A 23,205-nucleotide genomic window follows, 5' to 3' on the forward strand; every position below is an offset into this window, starting at 1 on the left:
AACCGAACTACCAGTGTTCAGCGACTTTACCACTGGGCCATTGGCGAGTCTTCTATTACACAGGACTTGTGTGTGCAGGATCACCTTCGAAATTAAGAGAGTAGTATTTAAAATTGGTGCTAAACTAAAACTGCTTTCTTGCCTAATTTTATACTATTGAAAATACCGGTAATTGTCAAATTATTCGTATTCAATATGTGTAAGATTATTAATGAGCTGCCAAACCGCAGTTAACCATGTAATGTACTACACTCAACATTATTATTTTTCTTTTTGAATTTCATGTTTTCATTATTTCTGCCATTATATCTGAAACAGGACATAAAGATTGAGATTGTAGAATAGAAAATTACCTTGCAACATATCCAATACAACTAAGTGGCAGTACTTCATTCTCTAGAAAAACATTTTAAATTATTATACTTAAACAAAAAATTCATATTTGTTACAGAAAACATCATTAACACAATAAACCAGAGTTGAATGCAATTCTAGTTTAATTCCATTCTTGAAAACTAGTTTATTACTATCAATTTAATTTAAAAATAATAAAAAATAAGGTACGTATTATGATGACTACCTAGATATCTCGCCCAAACTGGCAATCCTTGTAGGTTATACAGGTTAACCCTAACATAGGTTATAGAGGGCACTAAGATAAAGAGTATTAACCCCACACTAGGGACTCTAACATTTGGTGGGAACAGTTTGAAAAGTGAAACGGATATTTATAGTGAACCAACACAAAACAAAAACAATAGTCCTTTAGGGACAAAGCCCCTTTGAACTAATAAATAAATTAACAACTTTTAGCTATTTTTTCTTCTTGTAAAAAATAGACATACAGAGTATTTTTAGAAAATAACAGTACTTTAAGCATGCATTTTCCACATATTTAACACAGTAATTCCTTCTAGCTCTGTTGCAATACTGGCAAAGGTACTCCTCTGTTATTAGGACGGGATTCAGAAATGTACAATGAAACCTCGAGATACGAGGAAAGTATATGCAAAATATGAGCACTGACTCGAGTAACGAGCAATGAGCCAGGCTGTTGGTATGGGTGGCGCATTTCCCTACCCGCCTCAACTCAGGGAATCCCCTTGTCAGATCACTCAGTGTTCTTTTATATATGTGTTTGTGCACTTGTAAGTTAATTGTTTTGACATTTAATGTGAAAATAATTATTTCAAGATGCCTCGCAAGAAGATTGTTAGATATGTAAGCATGTGTACATGCATTTGTGTGCATATATGTGTATGAGTATACACATAAATACATAAAGAATATACACATGCACACACGAGCACCTACATTTAAAAATGCATGCATATAGACACACATTTCTGAATCTGGTCCTGATAACAGAAGAATACCTAAATGAATCATAGGATTTACATTAATCAGTTTTATCAGAATTCTTAAATGCAGAGGATTTACATAAATCAGTTTTATTAGAATTCTTAAATGCAGAGAATTTTATCTTCACTATCCGAAAATTCAGTTTCATTTCCAGCTGAAACTATATCAGGGCAATCTCATTTATATTCTTTCCCTCTAACAACTGAACATTTTTTAAAACCTTTTCTATTCCACGGAAAACTAATGCTACATTAAACATATATTTTCTAAATCTGAAAATTTGAAGTTTGCTTAGAAACTGTAATCATTCTTAAAAAAGTTTGATTTATGCAGATATTAGATCAATAAAATTACTTCCCTGTGAAAAAGTAATATGGCATTGAATAACATGATTTTACACATCAAGATATACTGAGTGAAAATTCCTGAAATGTTTTGTTTCTTAGTATCTCACTGTGCAAGAATTGTATAAATAAGACTACCTACCTTTTTTTAAAAAAATTTTTAGTAAATACTATGAAGAAAATTAGTTACATTATTTACAGTTAATAATTAATAGAAAATAAATCATTTCTTAGTTTATCAGAATTTATTTTTAACACATTTATAAACAGTACTAATTTAAACAAACATACCATTATGATTTCAATAACTATGAAATAGAAAATCCAAATCTGTGTCTTTGATGGTCAAGTAGATTGGACATCTTGTTTACTACAATTCAGCAGGGTGCTGACTCTCCAGACTGTAATATATATATATATTTAATTTACAAGGGAAAAAGCAACAAAAATATAAACAATTTCTTGGTTTTACATAAGCATTTCTGCACATTTACAATTTTCATTTTTTTAACTAGTTATATCAAAATGCATGATTTAGTAAAATATAATTCAAATAATTTAAGGTATTTTAGATCAAATACTAACTTTTCAATAAATATTTTCATGCAAGTGTAATAATCGACATAACCATCAAGTTTTGACTTCGAAAATTATTTTTAGAGAAACCTGAGGCTGCAGTAAATAGTAATAAATTTATTTAAAACTGGAAGTAAAGCAGCAGATCTTTTAAAACGACAAAATGAAACAAACAAAAAAGAAATGCGTTCATGAAAGGACTTTAAGAAAACTTGATATATTTCAGTAATTACAAGTGCATGAAATATAAAATAAAATGAACAAAGATTTGGAACAAAGTACCTGTGTTTCTATCGCCTAAAATTTCCTGTTTTAATAGCACAATATCTTTGAGTTAAAGATTATATATTAAAGCAAATTTATAAAACTAAATTCAAAACTAAGAAATTAAATTATTTTTAGGGAAAACACTAAACAAATAAAAATTTTGAATTTCATAAATAAATGAAAGGTACATGCTTTATTAGATTTCTGAACGATTAATCATGTTAATATTGCCTTTCTTTTTCCATTAAAAGCTATTTCCTGCTTAATTACAGTATGCTTTAAGATAAATATTAAAAGGTCTGAGTAAAAATAATATAACTATAAAAAGGTGAGACACATACGAACAGGAGTGACACAAACAGTAAGAAACAGACTAGTGCACATTTTTTTTAATTTATTGATATGGTATTCTATGTCATTAACAGTACCAAATCCTGAAAATGAATCATTAGGCACGTACACAAAAGAACAACACATGGAAAATCACATTTCCTACACAGACGCTATTTATAAAATTTTATATAAGTGAAGAAAGTACGAGTATTAAACACTGAAAATATAAAATATTAACTTACTTTCTTCAAATAATTAGTAACATCGATGGATTCAGCCACAAACGCCAATCCACGAACAAGCAGTATTCTTTGCGGCTTTACGTTTCTTTTCGACCGCCATTGCTGACTTCACAAATATCCCCCCACAACCGGAAGTAGAAAGTGTCTGCTTTGCCATTGGTCAGTGAACAAGAATTGCAACATTTTTTTTTTTCTTTATAATTAAACATATTAAGAAAGCCTCTAAATTAGCATATGAAATAAACTTACTTTTGCATTATATAAATTTATATTCACAGCATCTCTGTTTCTCTCTTCATAATTCAATTTTTCTACGAAAAATAGAAATGTCTGTGTATGCGCATGGTCAGTGTATAATCGTAAATCCGGTTAATTTTTATAAGTTAGCGTAAAATTAACTATGTAAATTTTGAGTTCATTTAACTGGACCCTTGTACTTATCCTGTAGATCTCCATATTAAGAATGTCTTTAACTGTTTCAGAAAAAATATAAAATATAATATAATTATTTATTTACATTATTTATTTATTTTTTCCTCATGTAAAAATTATTAAAATCGCTATATCATTTTTCCTGTACATTAACCAAATTACTGTTGTACCAAACTCAGTAAGTACACAAATTTAATATGCAGCTTATTCCAGTTAAATGGGTAATAGGATTTTCATTAAAGAAATTAAATTGTGTAAATTAATGTAAGTGTTGATATGAATAAAAATAACAAATTTGATATAAGAAAATAAATAAGTTATTTTGAAGATCTTTGAATTAGGAAAATATAATTTTTTGCAAAAATGCACATAAAGATTTAGCTCACATGTTAAAATTCATAGAAAAATTTTAGCCTCATATATGAATGCCCCTTTTTTCATGTTCGTGGACAAGGGAAAAAAAGTGAAATGCCAGAAATACACTAAATATTTTGAATTCATTTTCAATCTTTTTAGACTTTGTATAATATCTGTAAAAGTGACGAATGAAATCTACCATAAAGGCAGTAATTTCCTTCAGAACATTCGATTCGTATAATATGCGTAAAAGTGACGAATAAAATATACCATTATGGCGATAGTTTTTTTCAGTACATTCGGATTCGTATATTTTTCGTAAAAATAACATGTGGAAAATAACGATCAAGAATCAACAGTAACTTCAGCCTTTTTCATTCGTATAAATTTCGTAAAAGTAACGTGCAAAAAATACCATACCCTTATTTCACCAAAATTATACGTATATTTTTGGAGACATGCTGCCTGGGATGCTGCCAAATTTTTCTTTCAAATTGTTGTTGCAAGATAACTAAATAATATTCTCTTCTTCCGTGGAAGTAAATTCAAATGCAGCGTGGATGTTAAATGGATCTTGATTCCAGGCAAACCCATTGAGATTATCATTATGAAAGTATATATCAAGCAGTGGCGTGCGGTAAGTTTTCATGCAGGGTGTGTAGAGAACAACAACAATAATAATAAAACCATAAAAATGTACATTAAACACTTCTTTAACTTTTTATTATTCATTTGTACATGAAATCCATATGTCTATCTGTATTATTAACAAAATCATTAATTACATGATCATAAAACTCTGGTTTTGACTTCAATAAGTGTAACATTTCTTTTTCTATTGTTATTAGAGATAACTTTAGATCCTGGCCCATTGTATTGCGTGCATAATTTTTTACTCTTTTCAGTGCTGAAAATGATCTCTCCACCTAAGCAGTTGAAAATGGAATTGTACAATTTAAATGTGCCAATTTATTTACTTCGCTTAGGGCATCTGTCAAATCATTTAGCATTATATGCTGAATAAGTTTTGAGAAATTCATTTCATGGTATGACTCACTACGATAAAGAACGCATCATTTATTTGTTACCTTTGCAAAATTGAAATGTTTTGCATAAGCGTTCTTTAATGAATTAAGGCATTCATACGGAAATTTTACTTTGATATTTCTTTAAAAAAAAATTAAATTCAATAGTTCAAAAAATTTGAGCGAATTTAATTTTTTTTAATGAACATCTAACTGACTATAAATAGTGTCCATTATTTCATAATATAAATTTTTAAAATGTTGGTCTTGGTCTACACTTGAGTTTTGTAAATTTACATGACGTTTTTTTAAATTTGGGGGACCCACTACAGAAATAGTCTGTTCATAAACTTCATCAAATGCAACAGTAGTTTGCATATTTTGAATTGCATCTTTTACTTCCTCTACTTTTTGACTAGAATATGCTATATCTAAGTTAGTTTTGTGTAAAATATCAAATAGGACATCAGTATAACTAAACATTTTGGCAAAAATATTTAGGAGAAAATTATTGTTAAATTCTTCAAAAAACATGTGATAACTCTTTGCAATATTAATTGTATCGTTATCCCAGCTTTCTGGATTCTCAATAATATTTTCAAATACGTGAGATAGGCCTTGCCTTTCGCTTTTTATGGTATTTACCAAACGAGATGAATAGTTCCAACGTGTTGTAGCTAATTTTGGAAATTTTCCTTTAATAATTTCATTTAAAACATGATTTCTTTTTGTAGACACTGAAAAAAAAAAAAAAAATGAGGCTATGCCAGAAATTGTTGCAAAAAATAATTTATAATCTTTTATAAACAATACAGATTGCGACAGAACTAAATTAAGTATATGTGCGCAACAATGCACATACATAGCTTCTGGGAAAATGTCTTTTACTTTTTGTGTCCCATTCAACGTTCCTGCCATGACTGCCACCCCATCATACGTTTGAGCAATCAGTTTATTCTCTCACCCCCCAACTCAAAATTGCATCTTGCACAACATTACACAAAGCTTCCGCTGAACGATCACCACTAACATCTTTAAAAAATAAAAATCTTTCCACTGATACACTACAATTATTAACATATCGTAGCACAACCGATAATTGCGATTTGAGAGATATATCAGATGTTTTATCCAGCATAATAGCAAAGAATGGCGTTTCTTTTACCTCGTTTCTGATTTCTGAAATTACAATATTTTCTATCGATGCAATAATATCAATTTGTATTCTATTAGAAGTTCCAGAAAATACAGTTGCAGTTCTTAGATGGGTTGCTAAAAGGTCATCCTATTTACTAATTAAAGTTATTAATTCTATATAATTTCATAAATTAAGGAAATTTATATTCTCATTGTGTCCGCTAAATGCATCTTCTTGTTTTGCTAAGTAACAAACTATGTCTATTAATCTCTTGAGAATATTTCTATTTCTTGTTACTTTTTCATTGTGTTGAACAATCGATGAAGCCTTTTGTTGATCTAACATTAAATCTATCTTGGCAGTACCAAATGTTTTTAATAGTATTACAGCATTTATGTGAGATTGTGTTTTTTCATGTTTCTTTGCAGCTTCGTGGAGATGATTTAAATCACTTTAGCCTTGCTTTGTTCAAATATTCTTGTCCTTTTCAATTACAGCAAAAAGTAAACATGACCAACAGTACAACTTATTCAATTTCACTGCACGCTGGCGCAATAGAACGAACTGTTTCTTGTTCGGTCAGTGGATTAAATTATATTTATTAATTGTTTTTAACATTTGGAAATCATATATTCTGTGAAAAACATCTTGACAATTTTTAAAAACAAAATTAGGGATATGGTGTTAGACAGATAATAACTTATATACTATCTGTAAGACACAATGAATGGTAAAATTTGGACTGTTCTGTTAAAATTTGTTTCTTTTTTGTCTAACAAAACAAAATTGTTTTTCAGCGAATTATTTCTATAAATATAATACATCGCCGAAATTACTTTATCACACTGAAACATTTTCTTCATATTGATGAAATACTTCTCTTATATTTCCATAAAAACAAAATCTTACAATATATAAATTTAAACATTAACCGTCTGCAAAATCATATGGCCAGTTAATCAGTTAAAAAACCAAAAGCGCTTCAGCACGCAAGTCCCTGCTCTAATACAACGCTTAATAAACCGTACCTCGGGATGATTCTGAATGCCAAGTGCAGGAAAAATAGCTGCACTTGCCTCAGTGCATTAGTATGCTGTGCTTCTCCAGTAGCCCATACATATAAAGCATGATTTTCTATTAGTGCGCAGTGCGTACACATCAAAACTTCCTATGTTCATTTGCTTTTGAATGTGCTACGTGGTGCAGCACCTAGTACCGCACGCACTTGCAGGAATTCAAGCAAGCAAATCAACATAATATTTGAATATATTATAAATAATATTTATTATATACCATATAAAGATAGGTACAGAAAAGTATTGTCTCTCATAATTTCGCCAGGGTGTGCAGTGCACACCCTGCACATATGGACCGCACGTCACTGATATCAAGCCAGATAATTATTTGTCATAAGTGCCTTTCAAACGTGGCTTTTATGTCTTATGAAAGATTAAGTTCATTTTACATAAAAAATTGCTGAAATATTACAAGAACCAATCTTCACCGCATATTCATTCAGTTTTCTTCCTATAATATGAGTATTTTTTTTTAAATTTATTTATTTATTTATTTATTTTTTTAATATAAAAGCTGATATTTTTTTCATTCACTTCCAGAGGTGCAGCTTTTTTCCGTGCAGAGAAAGATTCAGGGAATTCAGCTTTTCAAAAATGCCTTATATGCCTGTTTTATCAAAAAATCGGCATCAGCAAAATCTTCTGTATGTTTTTATCCTTCCTCTTTAAGGAAAATAAAAATTTCTTGCCGCAATTCAAAGGTACATCATAAAACATAACCAATCTTCACCGCATATTCATTCAGTTTTCTTCCTATAATATGAGTATTTTTTTTTAAATTTATTTATTTATTTATTTATTTAGTATAACCATCGTGCACTGCTTTAGTATAGCAAAGATGAGTGTTCTGTTGCCATATTCTCACACAGTTTTTTTAAAAATCTTGCTTTCAGTGGACTTGATTTTATAAACTTTACCACATTCATTACATATTCTAACACTTGATTCAGTGCAGGACTCGGATGCTTTGATGCGAGCACTTCTCTGTGAATAAATAATATAATAGGTCCACAGTGCATTTGGGGATAATAATATTAAATAAATGCCTGTAATCCTACATAGGCCAGACATGGAGCTAGCTCCATCTACAGACACCAACACACTTAGACCAATTCAAATTATTTTCAGAAAACAATGCATCAAGAATCTCAAACAATAATTTCTCAAACAGGTGCTGAGCCTTCCCTACTGCAGTGATATATTTACAAAACACTAGCTTCATTGATAATATTACCATCTATAATTTGTACATAGTATATCAAATGAACAGTTTTATTATTATCCATAGCTGCATCTAGCTGCAATCCAAATTTTGCTCCTTTAATCTTTTCAGTTAATTGATCCTTGATATCTTTCAACATATGTTGTATTCTGTGACTATTGTGTTATTGGACAAGAGCACTTTTAAAAGCATTTTCTTAGCAGATTCACTAACAATGATGTTTACCATATCTATAGCAACTGGTAGAATAAGTTTTTCTGCGATGGAATGAAGCTTCTCACATTTTGCGATTCGGCAAGCCACCTTGTAAGATGCTAGCAAAGCTTTGTTTGGTATTGATTGTGTCTTAAAAAATGTAATTTTTTTGTTGTTTCAGTTATTTTAACTTCCTGGCAAAAAAATCACCAGGTTTGTCAACCATGCTGTGGTGGTTAGCTTTTAAATGATGTTTCAGTTTACTTGGGAGCATACACTCTGCTGTCAAAACTTTCATTCACAGTACACATTGTGATCTCTCTCATCCATTTCTCTTGACGTAAAATCAAACTCTAAATAACTGTCATCATATTTACAATATTTTTCTTTTCTTCACTGTCATGCCACAGGGTTAAGACATTCCTTTATCTGTACTATTACATTTATTACTGTTCAAAAATTGGTTCATTTTCAAAGATACAAGAGCAAAAAAATCACAAAACTATGTATCAAAGATAACAGATAAGAAGTAATATAATACTAACTATACTAACTTAATTTATATCGCTGTTCATTTATACAAAGCGCTGAACTTAATTTCACTCAATATAATTAATTCTATATTAATAGACTTAGATTATAAACTGATTGACTGAATCGAGCTAGCATCACTTGCTTATATGCTTTTTGCAAGATATTCTAGAACAATCCATATCTGTTGTGAAGGGTCTAGGCACCTCGATGTATCTATACTACCGGTCAACCTAAGTTGAGAACACTGGCTATAGTAGAAAGTGTATGCATCCACATCTTCTACCTTCGAGATGGCATATTATAAAAATTGTGCTATTAAATACGAATATTGTTGAGCTGAGAGAATGGAATGAAAAAAATGTTTGAAATGGTAGATTATGTTGCATCCAGCTTTTTTAAAAAATTACTAATATTATGTCAATCATTCAATGACCAATTGGGAGACATCTGCTTTTTTTGGTATTATTGTCGAAACTGCAAATTCCAGCAACTGCAATCTCACCTTTCTCTCGATGAGAAAAGCAATTAAAGCATTCATTTGTTCACTGACTCAGAAGGGAAGAGAGCAATTGGTATGGCATCTTCTTCATCTTTGACATATGTTTATAATTCAATACCTCATAAGGCTGGGAAATTACTACGCTGTTCCATTAAGATTATCATTATGAGTGCTATTGTTAAATTACGAGAGCATTTTCCTTATAAATCCCATCACAAAATTGTTACTTTTGCTTCTGATTTGACTGGCGTTTCTGCGTATAAACATAAATCGCACGAAATCCAACTGGGAAAAAAGGAAGGGGGGCAGATTTTCGACTCTGGGGCAAAAATGACCTCTGAAAGTTGGTACATGTAAACCATAATCAAATAACATAATAAGCTTAGCTTAACCAATAATGCAAATAAAAGTTCATGTTTTTTTTTTTTTTTTTTTTTTTTTTATGGAATGAGCCATGCAAAAGTTGTTCTATCCTTGTACGTGTTGACAGGTTAGATTGCCATGAGGTATAGTGCGATCATATGGTGCGATTGAGAAGACACAGCATTGACATTTCGTCTTCGCAAGAAAATTCTGCACAGGTGCCTTTAGTTTTATACAGGGTCAAGTAAAAACAAACCACACAAATATTCAAGACATTTTTAGCTTCTCATTTTGTTTTTTTGTTTAGTTAGGCCAGATGTCTTCGTTCAGGTAATTATGAAGCTTTTGTAGTATTTCGGGTTACCCCTGTGAAGAGGCCGTGTAGTTAGGGAAAAGTTAGTATATCAAATGAACAGTTTTATTATTATCCATAGCTGCATCTAGCTGCAATCCAAATTTTGCTCCTTTAATCTTTTCAGTTAATTGATCCTTGATATCTTTCAACATATGTTGTATTCTGTGACTATTGTGTTATTGGACAAGAACACTTTTAAAAGCATTTTCTTAGCAGATTCACTAACAATGATGTTTACCATATCTATAGCAACTGGTAGAATAAGTTTTTCTGCGATGGAATGAAGCTTCTCACATTTTGCGATTCGGCAAGCCACCTTGTAAGATGCTAGCAAAGCTTTGTTTGGTATTGATTGTGTCTTAAAAAATGTGTCTTAAAAAACTTTCTGTTCTAAGCTGTGAAATTTATGAATTATAATACAAAATATATGATAAATATTTTAATGGGATACAATATATAACTTAATGAATGATCTTCTACTGTGTTTTTAGAGCGAAGCAAAGTAAACAGACAGTCTCTTAAATGTACTGTAATTTGAGATTTATAGTAGTAGAAGTAGTAATGTTATTGAAAAGCAGAACTTTTGTAATTAGAAGTGTATTCTCATAAATCAGAAGTACTTACTGGGCTTTGAAAACTTTCAGCATTATAGACATATGTAGTAATTTCTACAAAATCTCATTTGACTGCACTTTATATATGTCAGCCATTTTTTTGTAAAGACAGCTATTATTTTACTTAAAGCTGCTGCCTCTGAGCCTGTACTTATATTTAACAGTCAACTGCCGAATGTAAAGATCACATTTTATGACAAGAGGACAACAGAAGTACCATAGTAGTGGATTTAGTAACGCATGGTATCAGATCACCATGTGGTGTGCTAAGTCTCATTAATGTTATTGTTAAAAATGCTATAAATTTGACATTAGTTATAGATGCAAAAATGTAAAATATATTTTCAAACACTGATTATTGTTGCTATAGTGTTTTTAACATTTATTGTTTTCCAAAAATCGTGTACAAATAACTGTTCTTGTATAATTTCTTCAAGGAAATATAATATGTTAGTGATGTGTGCTGTTTGCATTGTGATTTTTTGATTTTGCACAGTAGAAAGCCTGATGCTGCTAAACATATTTATATACAAAAATTTCAATAAAAATTATGTTAAAAAAGAAAATTGAAATTTGTATGGAAACAAAGAACCAAACATTTTTTAATATGGAAATGCCTGTTGTCTGTCTTTTTACTAGAGCAATTTTATTAGCAAAAACAGGCCTTTGTGGTAATTACTATTAACTGACAAATGCAAACAAAATTGAAGAAACATGCTGCACCAAAAAACCAAATTATGATTTTTTTCATTTAAATGATTCTAAATGTTGAAATTGTTAAGGATTCAATGAAAATTGATTAGATATTAATTAAATTGCAAATAATCGGGTATTGATTAGTTAACATTTAAATTTATTCATTATTTAAAAAAAAATTTTCTCTTCATATTTTTTGTCATTTCAAAATGATTTTTGTGGCTGAGAAAATTTTCTGGATCACATATAGCTTCACATTGAATGTACAGTAAGTTTCATAAATAACCATATTCATAAGTTTTTCAAAACATGTTATTTATATGGTACTGAGTAGTGACTTCATGTAAAGATAAAATTTTCAAAATTTGCATGTGAAGAAAATAGTAAAAAAAAAAAAAAAAAAAAAAAAAAAAAGCATAGTCTTGATTTATGATCTTTCTTTTTTGAATGAAATTATTTTTTAATGGTTAAGTATATATATATTTTTCTTTTCCTGCAGATAACAGAATTTGTTCATAAAAGAGATGTTACTCGCTTACTGATCAAGAAAGGAGTTGCTAGTCCTAAATCTTTTGAGTGGTTAAGCCGTATGCGTTTTTACTTTGATCCTCGCCAGTCTGATGTCCTTCAGCAATTGTCTATACATATGGCTAATGCTAAGTTTAACTATGGATTTGAATATTTAGGTGTACAAGAAAAACTTGTTCAAACCCCTCTCACAGATAGATGTTATTTAACTATGACACAAGCATTAGAAGCTAGACTTGGAGGATCTCCATTCGGTAAAATTTCACCTTTTATATTCTACCTTTGTTTATGTACAATTATAATTTTTTTGACACAAGAATAAACATGAAAGAATGAATGTATTGCTACGAATATATGAATTAACATGTTAAGTGACAGTGTAATACTTGACTAAGTTTGTTTTATCTTGAATATACTCGGGTAGTCCTTAAGAATATAACTTAGTAAATTTTGGAAAAGTGTTGTAATGTGTAGCCTGACATTTTGATTTAAAATACCAAAAGCTTCAGAACGGTATAGTTTTAAACTCTTGTAGACGACAAATCTGTAAAAAACAGCAGTTCTTAGAGAATATTTCTGCCGCTCTGTATCATCATAATCTCTTTTATTCGGGCATAACACTGACATAATCCTCATATTATAGCTGTCTAATAATGGAAGGCAATAACCTGGTACTTTCTTAAAATAAATTTCTATTTGACTTCATACTGGCATGATCTTTGCCTTTATCTGTTTCACTGATTGCTAGCCTCTTATTTCAACTGTTTATTGTTTCTTAATGGGTTGGTTTTTCCTCTTGTTTTATGTGAATATGAGTCTCTTTTCATTAGAAAGTCATGCTAGGCCTATTAGCAGATAGCTAATAGCTGCTTTATTATTAGCAGATAGCTAATAGCTGCTTTATTCTCTTAGATTTTATTCAGATATGTATTCTATTCAAATAGCTACTTGTGTACTGCTTTTTTCTACAACTCATTTGATAGGCCAATTAAACATTTTTTGCAAGTCTGCATTCAATTTTTTTGACCAGTTCAATCTATTCTACAATATACAATTTTTTTTTTTTTTTTTTTTTTCAGTTGCTAGACACTTAAGCATTCATCAAAAATGGTCAGATTCATAGATCATTGAGCTATCTCATCACCGAGAATGAGTCTCAGGGAGTAGGGAATGACCAGTATTGTACCCATAGAGGAGAGGGAAGACTCACAGGAATCAAACCTGCATGCTTCATTTCAGCTTAGTAGTTAGCCTCCACTGTGTTTACTTATATGATGTGTGCAGCCTGACAGCTGATATATTGTATTTAAGTTGTATAGGGACCTTATTTAATTTGTTAATTTTATTTAACTCTGTGAATTTTGTAAAATTCAATTAATTTTTAGCCCTTTTTTGCAGAATACAACTTTTATTATGCTCCCTATACTTTTTTTTCTTCTGAATATTACCTTTTATGGCATTTTTATCTGGCTTTAAGGTAGTCTATTTCTGTGAGGCATATATTTAACAAATTTTGCAACAACTTTCTTTGAAAAAAAAGTTTAATATTTTTCTTGATGCATATTTTATTTTCTTCTCTCTCTCTCTTTTTAATAATGTGATAATGAGTCCTGAATTAAGCAGGGCTGTGGAGTCGGAATCGAAGTCAGGCAGATTTTGGGGTAAAAAGAGTCGGAGCTGAAGTCACTAAACACAGGTCAACTCCGACTCCAGTTTTTGTTGGACAGTTTGAATTTGAAATGAAATAAAAATGAATTGGGAAAAAATTAATGACAAGCTGAGTTTTTATTTTTTATTTATGGACTATATACATTAATAAATAGTTATTTTCTATTTTATTAACATATTAATAATTATTTTTTATTTATGAACTATATACATTAATAAATAGTTATTTTCTATTTTATTAACATATTAATAAATAAATTTAAGGGAGGAGGATGGATGTCATATTTGCCACTAGTGATTAAATTGATTCATTTAGTTACAAATTTCACTGGTAAATTTAGGTAAGGAGCAATAACAGCAAGAACTCCCAAAATTCATGCCATTCTTAGGAAGCAAGCAGGAAAAGGAGCAATTATTGATTAAGCAACGTGATAAGGAAGTCCATATTTGATGACAAAGAGGTTGTTAATAGAATTAAGAACTTTTTTAGAAGATGTAGATAACTCTAATGTTTCACTAACAGAAAAACTCTGGAATGATCTTTCAGAATTGGAAACACTTCTTTCTTCACCATATATAGCCTTAAAAAAAGCTGCAGTCTGAAGAATTGTCAGGAAGTAAGAATATGATGTTTGCTCTTTCTAAAATGGAGGATTTATTGCAGAAGGAATTATTTCTTCAATGAAGAAAAGAAAAACTAGTTTGCTAGGTAATGAGATCTTGCTGGGTTCAATATATGTAGATCCGAAACACTGAATTTTCTTGGATGACAAACAAATTAAAAAGGCAAAAGAAAGCCATCTATGAACTTTCATTAAGAATGGAATTATTCTCAGAACAATTGGAGAATTCAAATCAGGAAAGTCAAACTGCAGACATTGCAATTGAGTCTCTATCATCCTCTTCCAGTGATGAATTAGATTTTGAGAAATATTTTTGGATAATATTGAAAAGGCTAAGTTAAAGCGAATGAAAATAAAGAACCAAGATCCTTTAGATATAAAAATGAAAAAATACAAACAAGATTTCTACACAGCCTTTGAAGAAATAGAATAATATGATTGCGCTTGCAAGACACCTTTTTTTAGAGAAGAAAGTTAAAAAAAGTAACCCTAACAGTAACAGCTCTTCCTCCTACTCTAGTCAGTGTGGAAAGACTCTTCTCAGCTCATTAAATCAGTTTATCAAATCGGATCTATGGTCCTCTAACAAAGATACCTTGATTCCTTTTCTTCCAATATACATCCAAACCGAAATCAGATACATTAAAAACTAGCAGAAATTTTCGTGTATAATGAATATAGAAGGCAGCCCTCTATGCGGAATTTTCCGACCGTAACGTTGAGAGAGTTAATTCCACGGCTATGGAATCGGTAGGGAAAATGACTCCGGCTTCTGAAATTTTAAAGACTCCAACTCTGACACCCTCATATAGATATATATATATGTAAACATATACACATGGGTTACAGCTTATTTTTTTTAATATATAAGAAGTAACAGATGCTACAGGGGTGGAAAAATGATGGCATATCAAATTATTTATATTAGGGAACAAGCACTTCACATCATTGAATTCATGTATTTTCTTTATTTTTGCTCCTGATTTCTGATTGTGTTTCCAGTTTACACAATTTGTAAATAAGAGAGCCTACATTGTATATTCCTTTCTAAAAAATTTTCAAGTTACCTATGTATCTACACTGCTGGCCACCCAAATTGCAACACCAAGAAAGACAAGAGATATCACAACAAAATTTACTTAGTAGATAACATGTAGACCAAGTATCAAATGATTAAATTTATCGACTTAAACAAACTTTGTAACAAAAAAGCATTGTTTTTGATCTGTTATTAAAATCATTAAATATTTTTATAAAATTATACAAACTGGATCCAATGAAATTATACTAACTGGATTCATTAAAATTATTAGCTATATATTTTTTTCTGTACAAAAAATTATTTAAGGAGCTAATGTAAGGGGGGATCAAAATTATCTTTTTTTTTTTTTTTTTTTTTTTTTTTTTTTAAATATATCCTGCATAGTTGAATATATTATCATAAAATTTTCTTTTGTATTGTATTGATTTTGGCTCAGAACTTTTTTAATCACATTAAATCTGATAATTTGATCTGCATGAAATGCCTTTTATGCTGAATTTAAGCCATTGAGCTTGTTTGAAATGGCCTATGAGAAAAAGCAGAATTTATTAAGGACAGCAAAGTTTGCCACCTTAAAATTTTTAATTGCTGCTTCCCACAGAAGAAAAGCAATTCATATTAAGTAGCATTTCTAAACAAGTCATTAATGGTAAAATGCACAGTCATTATCAATTAAAAAGTGTGTTTTCATTAATATTTCAGATCTTTTTGTAATTTGTATGCTCTAATGATTTCAATTTATTAGTTCTGCATATTACTGTTTGTTTTTGTTTCTTTAGGTCCTGCTGGTACAGGGAAAACAGAATCTGTTAAAGCCTTAGGCCATCAGTTAGGCCGTTTTGTTTTAGTTTTCAATTGTGATGAAACTTTTGATTTTCAGGTAAGAAAAATTATACTGTATAGAAACTGTTATAGCACTCTGATTATTTTAGAAGAGTATTAAAAAAACATATGTATATTTTATTTAAGGCAATGGGACGTATATTTGTTGGTTTATGCCAAGTTGGAGCTTGGGGGTGCTTCGATGAATTCAATAGATTGGAAGAAAGAATGCTTTCTGCTGTCTCACAGCAGATTCAAATGATTCAAGAAACATTGAAGAATCAGTTGAGTCAAAAGACAAGTATGACATTTATTACAGATCATTGCTTATTTAACAGTTTTCTTAATTTATGTTTGCTTTATATATATATATATTTATATATATAGCATACTATGTGTAAATTACTAGCAAGTGAATTTAAAATGTCAGTTTCAAAATTAGTAATGTGTTTAATTCCTATTTATTTTACTTCAAAGTAGAATATTAAATCCCATTATGAGTCCTTAAGCTTATTCTTTATGGAAAATAGCTATCCAGTTTTAATGATTCATAGTATGCCTTGCTTAATCTTTTTGTACATCATAAATAATGTTATCAGTTTTCCAGCAGATCCACTTTTCAGATGTTCAAAACAGGGTCCATAATATGAGAGTCAAGCAGAAAAAGGGCTGAATAACATTAAGATATATCATATTTTTCCCAATATAGAATTATGAAACAAAAGTTTGTTATAAGACCTGTTTTATAACACCACCTTGGGTCTTAAGCCAATACCAACTCATAAACTGCCAACATTCTGTTGGCATCTTTTGGGGATGAAATATATTTTTGACATCAGTAGATTAATTAAACAGTTTTTTAGTGCACAGTTTCATGAAGCAGATTTTTAATTTCCTCTACTTGATTCTGTTTGCATATGCACTCTGATAAAGAAAAGGTGAAATTATAAATTTTTATTTACCAGTTCTTATTTTAACACTTTATCATGAATTATTAATATTATATTTCCATTGTATATCTTCTATCATGTTCAGTTTCATTGAGTGAGAATTGGAACTTTCACAACTTTTTGCAAGACACTGCATGCTGAGAAATTGTGGATTGCTTTTGCTTTATTTCTCAGTTTATCTAGTGAATGTATAGTGCAAATTGCAGTAAAATTTAACATAAGGGAAATAAACTTTTTAAAAACATTCCGCATGAAAAGACTTAATAAAATATAAACCAATGCAGGCATGGGCTTACTCTAATTGGTCAGAAGTTGATGAATGTTGAAATTCGGAAGGGGGGGGCAGAAAAGAAACCACCTGTACCCTCTGTTACCCCAGAAAAAGGATAAAGAAATAAAAAAGAAAGAAAGAAAAAGTTGCATCTTTCTAGAAGTATCCAGAGCAGCTCAGGACTCCTGCATCTATAGGAAAGCAGAATCATAAATTGTATTGCTGACAAGTACTAGCTAAAACTTAAGTAGAGATGAATCTATTACAGTACAAAGTCTGTAATCTGGACTCGTTGGGACTTTTTGGCGATTCCGGATTAGGGGTTTTTCCGAATTATACATAGATCATCACTTTAAATCTCGTAAGATGGCATGTAGAAATTATACAATTAAAAATATGAAACCGTAATTTATGAAATAAAGAACAATTGTGATCTAAAGGGTATCAAAATTTACAAAAAAAAAAAAAAAAAAAAAAAAAACCTTAATATTTATTTGTTTACTTTATTGAACATTTATTTCATTGTAAGTTGTTTAAGTTGCTCCCTTTTTTTTGTGCTAATACTTTCTCTTTAATTCTATAAACTGACATAATTTCTTATTCAGTTATAAAGTTCCACTTTTCGGAAGTGGTATTTTTTGGATACTACAGATTTCGCCATCCGTTAATTGATTAATAAATGGGGCATTGTCGTCACAATGAAAAACTTCTGTTATATCATCTTCATTAATTACCACTTCTCCACATTTCTTTACAAAATCCAGTAACTGGAAAATTTCACCTTTAGTTTGCGATCTCCAAAAACCTTCAGATTCCCAGCTATCATCTTCATCGTCCTTACATGAAGTATGTTAGCTGGCCGTAAATTATGCCAAGCATTGCTTAACGTATCTTTTAATGAGACGCATCCTTCCAACGCGCATGCGTAAAGCATGCAAAGAAAAAGGTTTGTGGGTTTGAGGTCCAGATTATAGATCATTCCAGATAATGGAAGTCCAGATTACGAACTTTGTACTGTAGTACCTTTTTACTACTAGATTAGATTGGTAAAAGTAACAATTTTCATTATACAGTGTATTGTGGAATGTAAAGAGTGAATGCAGGTGAAGGACGTCATTTGGATTATGTTTTTATGTACAAGAAATGGTGTTTGATATGTACAAGAATTGTTCAAATGAGCGTCCTCCAACTACAATACATTTATAATAATGACAACAAAATGAACAGCATACACTTTAAAAGAAGCCTTGAAAAGATCACATACTTCTGCAACAGCAGCACTGCTTATTTTGGTGGTATGGTCTTTAGGAAACTTAATCTGTATCTAGATATTGTGATCTGTTCTTATTATCATGTATATACTGCAACTGCTGCTCCTTCATTTGAAGAACTCTTGTAAATATAACTCGCTGTTTCTTGTAAACATCCATGATTAAAATGACTTTTCATTTTTTTTTATACTTACTGTGTTTTCTGTATTCACTCTCTACCACATAGTGCATTATGGAAATTGTTACTTTTCTCACCATTTCCTATTAAATTATTAATTATTCTAATTAGTGGAAATAGATGATGATTGATTTCAAAAAAATTAGTTCCATATGACTGTAAAATAGATATTGTATTTTTGTTCTCTCTTCTCTTTCGTGCATGTGTTTCTTTTTTCTTTCTCTCTTTTATTAATTTTTTTTGGGGGGGAGGAGGCTAGCATTACAAAGAAAATAATTGTTGTAGTTTGTATAAATATTCTAATTTTTTAATATATATTTTTATTTTTTCACAGATATAACTGTAGAGTTAATTGGCAAACAAGTAAATGTAAATCCTGATATGGCCATCTTTATTACAATGAATCCAGGATATGCTGGACGATCCAATTTACCTGACAATTTGAAAAAATTGTTCAGATCTTTGGCTATGACCAAGCCAGATAGACAGCTTATAGCGCAAGTCATGTTGTTCTCTCAAGGTTTCCGTTCTGCTGAAAAACTAGCAAGCAAAATTGTGCCATTCTTTAAGTTAGTAAATTTTAATTCAGTGATTGTTAATTGTTTTGTTTTCTGAAATTTTAAAATATGACATTACTGTTAAGCGTAATAGTGACTGTGGCTGAGTGTAATTAAATCAATATGCTATATTCCATCTAATTTTACTTGAAATTTTCAAGAATTTAACTTAAATAAGAAATTTTAATTTGAAAAAAAAAATGTATTTAATTTTTTTGTTTTTAAAAAACTTTGATAGGTTATGTGATGAGCAGCTGTCCAATCAATCTCACTATGATTTTGGGTTGCGAGCACTCAAAAGTGTTTTGATAAGTGCTGGCAATATCAAACGTGATCGAATTCAGAAGATTAAAGACACTTTAGCTGAACAAGGGGAGACATTGCCTGAGGGGAAGATTGCAGAACAACTCCCAGAACAAGAAGTTTGTATTTTATTAATTTTAAGAAGTTTGTGTATCTTGTTTTAGAGACTAATAAGCTATGTAAGACTAACTAAGGTTATTAAACTTGCATTTAATCAGTTAGGTTATAATTGATGATCAAAGGTTAAATCTTTACACATTACTTCGTTAGAAATGAATTTGCAAATATATTTCTCAAAACTCTTGACAGGGTTCATACGGTCCTTAAAAGTCCTTAATTTTTTCAAAAATGATTTTTGGTCCTTAAAAGTCCTTAATTTTGGTCAAAAGGAATAAACGGTCCTTAATTTTGCTCATTTGACATTTCTTATCATTTCTAATGATTGCCATTCTAAGTGTGAATTGCGATTTCTCATGAATATGGAATTAAAATTACACAGCTCTTAACCAATCTGTTGGCGGATTTGCGTTGCAAACGATAAAAAACAGTTAGCTACCCTAGGACGAAAGTATTGGGTGTCTGATTGGCTATTTACCCAGTCTTTCGAAACAGGTGTTATGCATAAATTTAGGCAGATTGTGATGAAAGCGTGAAGCCGGAAGTTCTTTAAGAGGCAAAAGTGATGATGAAGGTGCTCGAGGAAAAAGAAAAGGGGGGGATTCTGAAAATATTTGCCAAAATTAGAAAATTCCAACCTGGAAGGCCACAACCCCTCCGACGCCAATAGGAACGAGATGCCTGGAAAGTGCATTTTCAATAAACTGTGGCTTCATCAAGCTGACTACAAAGACTGGATATTGATGGATGACAATCCTTATAAAGCTAAATGTGTTCTTTGTCTGAAACAAATTGAAATTTCTAGAATGGGAGAGTCAGCGCTGAAAATTCCCATGAAAGCTAAGTTTCGTTTTATCATTTCAATTTGTTTTTACACGGTTTTGCTTACCTTAATTTCTGTGTTTGTTTGAATTAAGCCATAAATTAATTTTTTATCACTTTCTATGAAGTTTATTTATTTATTTATTTATTTGCACATATATGTGTGGGATATCGGGATTATGAGTTTATTTCTGCAGAGGGTCTGTTATCGATTTTGCGGGAAATCTGTTGGCTCCATTTTTATTTTAGGTCGCCAAAGGCAAATTCGGTAATGCTAGCCAAAAAAAAGTGAAGTTCGGAAATACGTTTTAAAGCTTCAATAGACAATTAAGTATTTGGTTTAATCCTGTGCGCAAGGTATCCGTTACATAAGGGATTTGGCTACTTTTGGTGACTTTATGATGAGCATTAAATGGGACATATACGATGGGTAGTTAAACGGGTCATTTTGGTGTTGGCAATAGTTTTCAAAATTGCACCAAGGCTGCACCGTACTAGAATTTTACCAAGTATTTTTATAAAAGGAATACTGCTTTCAGAAGAATGTAATTGAATTTTAATATCACATCAGTTATCCAAATAGTTGGTCGATGTAAAATTTCATTGTGATAATGATTGAAATTATCTTTTGTTATTAAGCTAATTTCACCTATTTATTACTAGAAATTAAAATAAAAGCTGAATCCTGAATAAAAAGTCAGTGTTGAAATGATAAAGAAAAAATAAAAGAAACGGAAGATTAATAAATTAAAAGAAAATGACCGATAAGCGGAATAATTTCTACACGGAGAAAACGTGTTCATGGTATTGCCAATATCGCATTCTTATGGCAATTTTAGCGATGTAATGGAATCTCTGCAGGAACGCTTGCCTAGAATATTTCGCGATGTCGCAATTTTTTATCGATATAGTACATTTTTTTAAGTGTTAAAATATAATGCATAAGAAAAATTCATACATTTTTGTTTAACAATAAAACCAATTATTGCAGAATTTTTATCGTTGCTCCATCGTCTGATAGATAAAGAAATAATGTTTTAATTAAAATTTTCTGCTGTGAAGTTCTGCTTTTACCGATGGTTGCAAAATGTCCCAGCAGTTGAAAGAGCCATTGAAATATGGGATGACTTGCTACTATACATTATAAAAGTTGAAATAGGCCAGTTTAAAAAAAAAATTAATTGAAATCCATCTCAAATATTTTGGAGGCAACTAAGGATAAAACATTTCTTATAAAATTAAATTTTTTTTCTCTCTCTGCCAAAAATATTATTGCCTTTCCTTGAATATTATCAAAGCGATAAACCACTTATTCCCTTTTTTGCTGAAGATATCTTAAAATTTGTAAATGGTTGCTTTTAGCACTTTAAAATTTTGAAACTAGAATATTCAAAAATAACTAAAGCAGAAAATCTTTATAAATTTAATTTAATGATCCAAATTGTTATAATGATAAAAGTAAAGTTTATTTGAGCAGTTAATGAATGAAAAATGCTGCAAGAAGGACATTTCACAAGCTGCAAGTTTTGCATTGAAACAAGGTCAACAATGTGTCTTAACAATGGTACAACACTTAATGGCTAAATGTCTCTTATTCGAAATGTATCTTGTATAGACCCACAGTTGATAGCTTAAAGTCCAGAAAAAGCCCAGAACAAAATGAAAATAGTTCTAACGGTATTAACGCAGAAAAAACGTGTTTTACAAGATAATTGTGATGAAATTCTGCTGCAGTTTGGAGAGATTCTAGACAAAGTAGTTAAGACAAATTTACATGAATTTTCTACTTCTGATCCTCAAAATCTATCTCTTGACACATTTCTCACTTCTTATTTTCATGATTTTCACTATTCTAAAGTATGGAAAATAGTGAAAATGATTCTTATCTTGTCACATGGTCAGGCCTCTGCAGAAAGGGGCTTCTCTGTAAATAAAGCAATTGAAATTGAAAATTTAAGTGACTCATCATACATTTCTCAATGCACAGTATTTGATTACATAAAATTTTCTGGAGGTATTCTTAATATCGAAATTAATAAAGAAATAAAATCAGCAGCAGCTTCAATAGATGCTTTTAGCAGATGAAGCCGAGACCAGCAGGAACATTGATTTGTTTATCAAAGCAAATGAATTTAGAAGAATAGTTAAAGAAAAGGAAATAGACATAAATAAGTTAGATGTTAAAATATCTGAAAAAATTTCAGATTTTAAAAAAGCATAAATGTTTTGTATCTTTTATTGTATAGTTTATTATTCTAGTATCTTTCAAAAAACCAAACAAATAAATTGTATGTTTACAAATCTGTTATTTTAATCTGCAAAATATTCTTACATTGCAATTGTAATAGTAGTTGACTGTGTTTAAATAAATACCAAATAAGTTAAATAATAATCATGTAAATCTCTAAAATATCTGTGGCTAT

At 30.2% G+C, this 23,205-nt stretch overlaps 1 protein-coding gene across 2 annotated transcripts in view; it reads left to right on the top strand.

The window, feature by feature from the left end:
- The window catches only part of Dhc64C (dynein heavy chain, cytoplasmic), a 289,295-nt gene that overhangs the window by 125,618 nt on the left and 140,472 nt on the right, over positions 1-23,205 (top strand). For both annotated transcript variants that reach the window (XM_085817195.1, XM_085817194.1), the window contains exons 34-38: positions 12,130-12,412; positions 16,271-16,371; positions 16,461-16,614; positions 19,318-19,552; positions 19,779-19,962. In XM_085817195.1, coding sequence (XP_085673321.1) covers positions 12,130-12,412; positions 16,271-16,371; positions 16,461-16,614; positions 19,318-19,552; positions 19,779-19,962 — 957 coding nt within the window. The remainder of the gene's footprint in view (positions 1-12,129; positions 12,413-16,270; positions 16,372-16,460; positions 16,615-19,317; positions 19,553-19,778; positions 19,963-23,205) is intronic.

Source organism: Stegodyphus dumicola, chromosome 5 (genome assembly GCF_044657685.1).
Source record: "Stegodyphus dumicola isolate Sdum_Otavi_A_Nest chromosome 5, ASM4465768v1".
In the NCBI taxonomy this organism is placed as follows: domain Eukaryota; kingdom Metazoa; phylum Arthropoda; class Arachnida; order Araneae; family Eresidae; genus Stegodyphus; species Stegodyphus dumicola.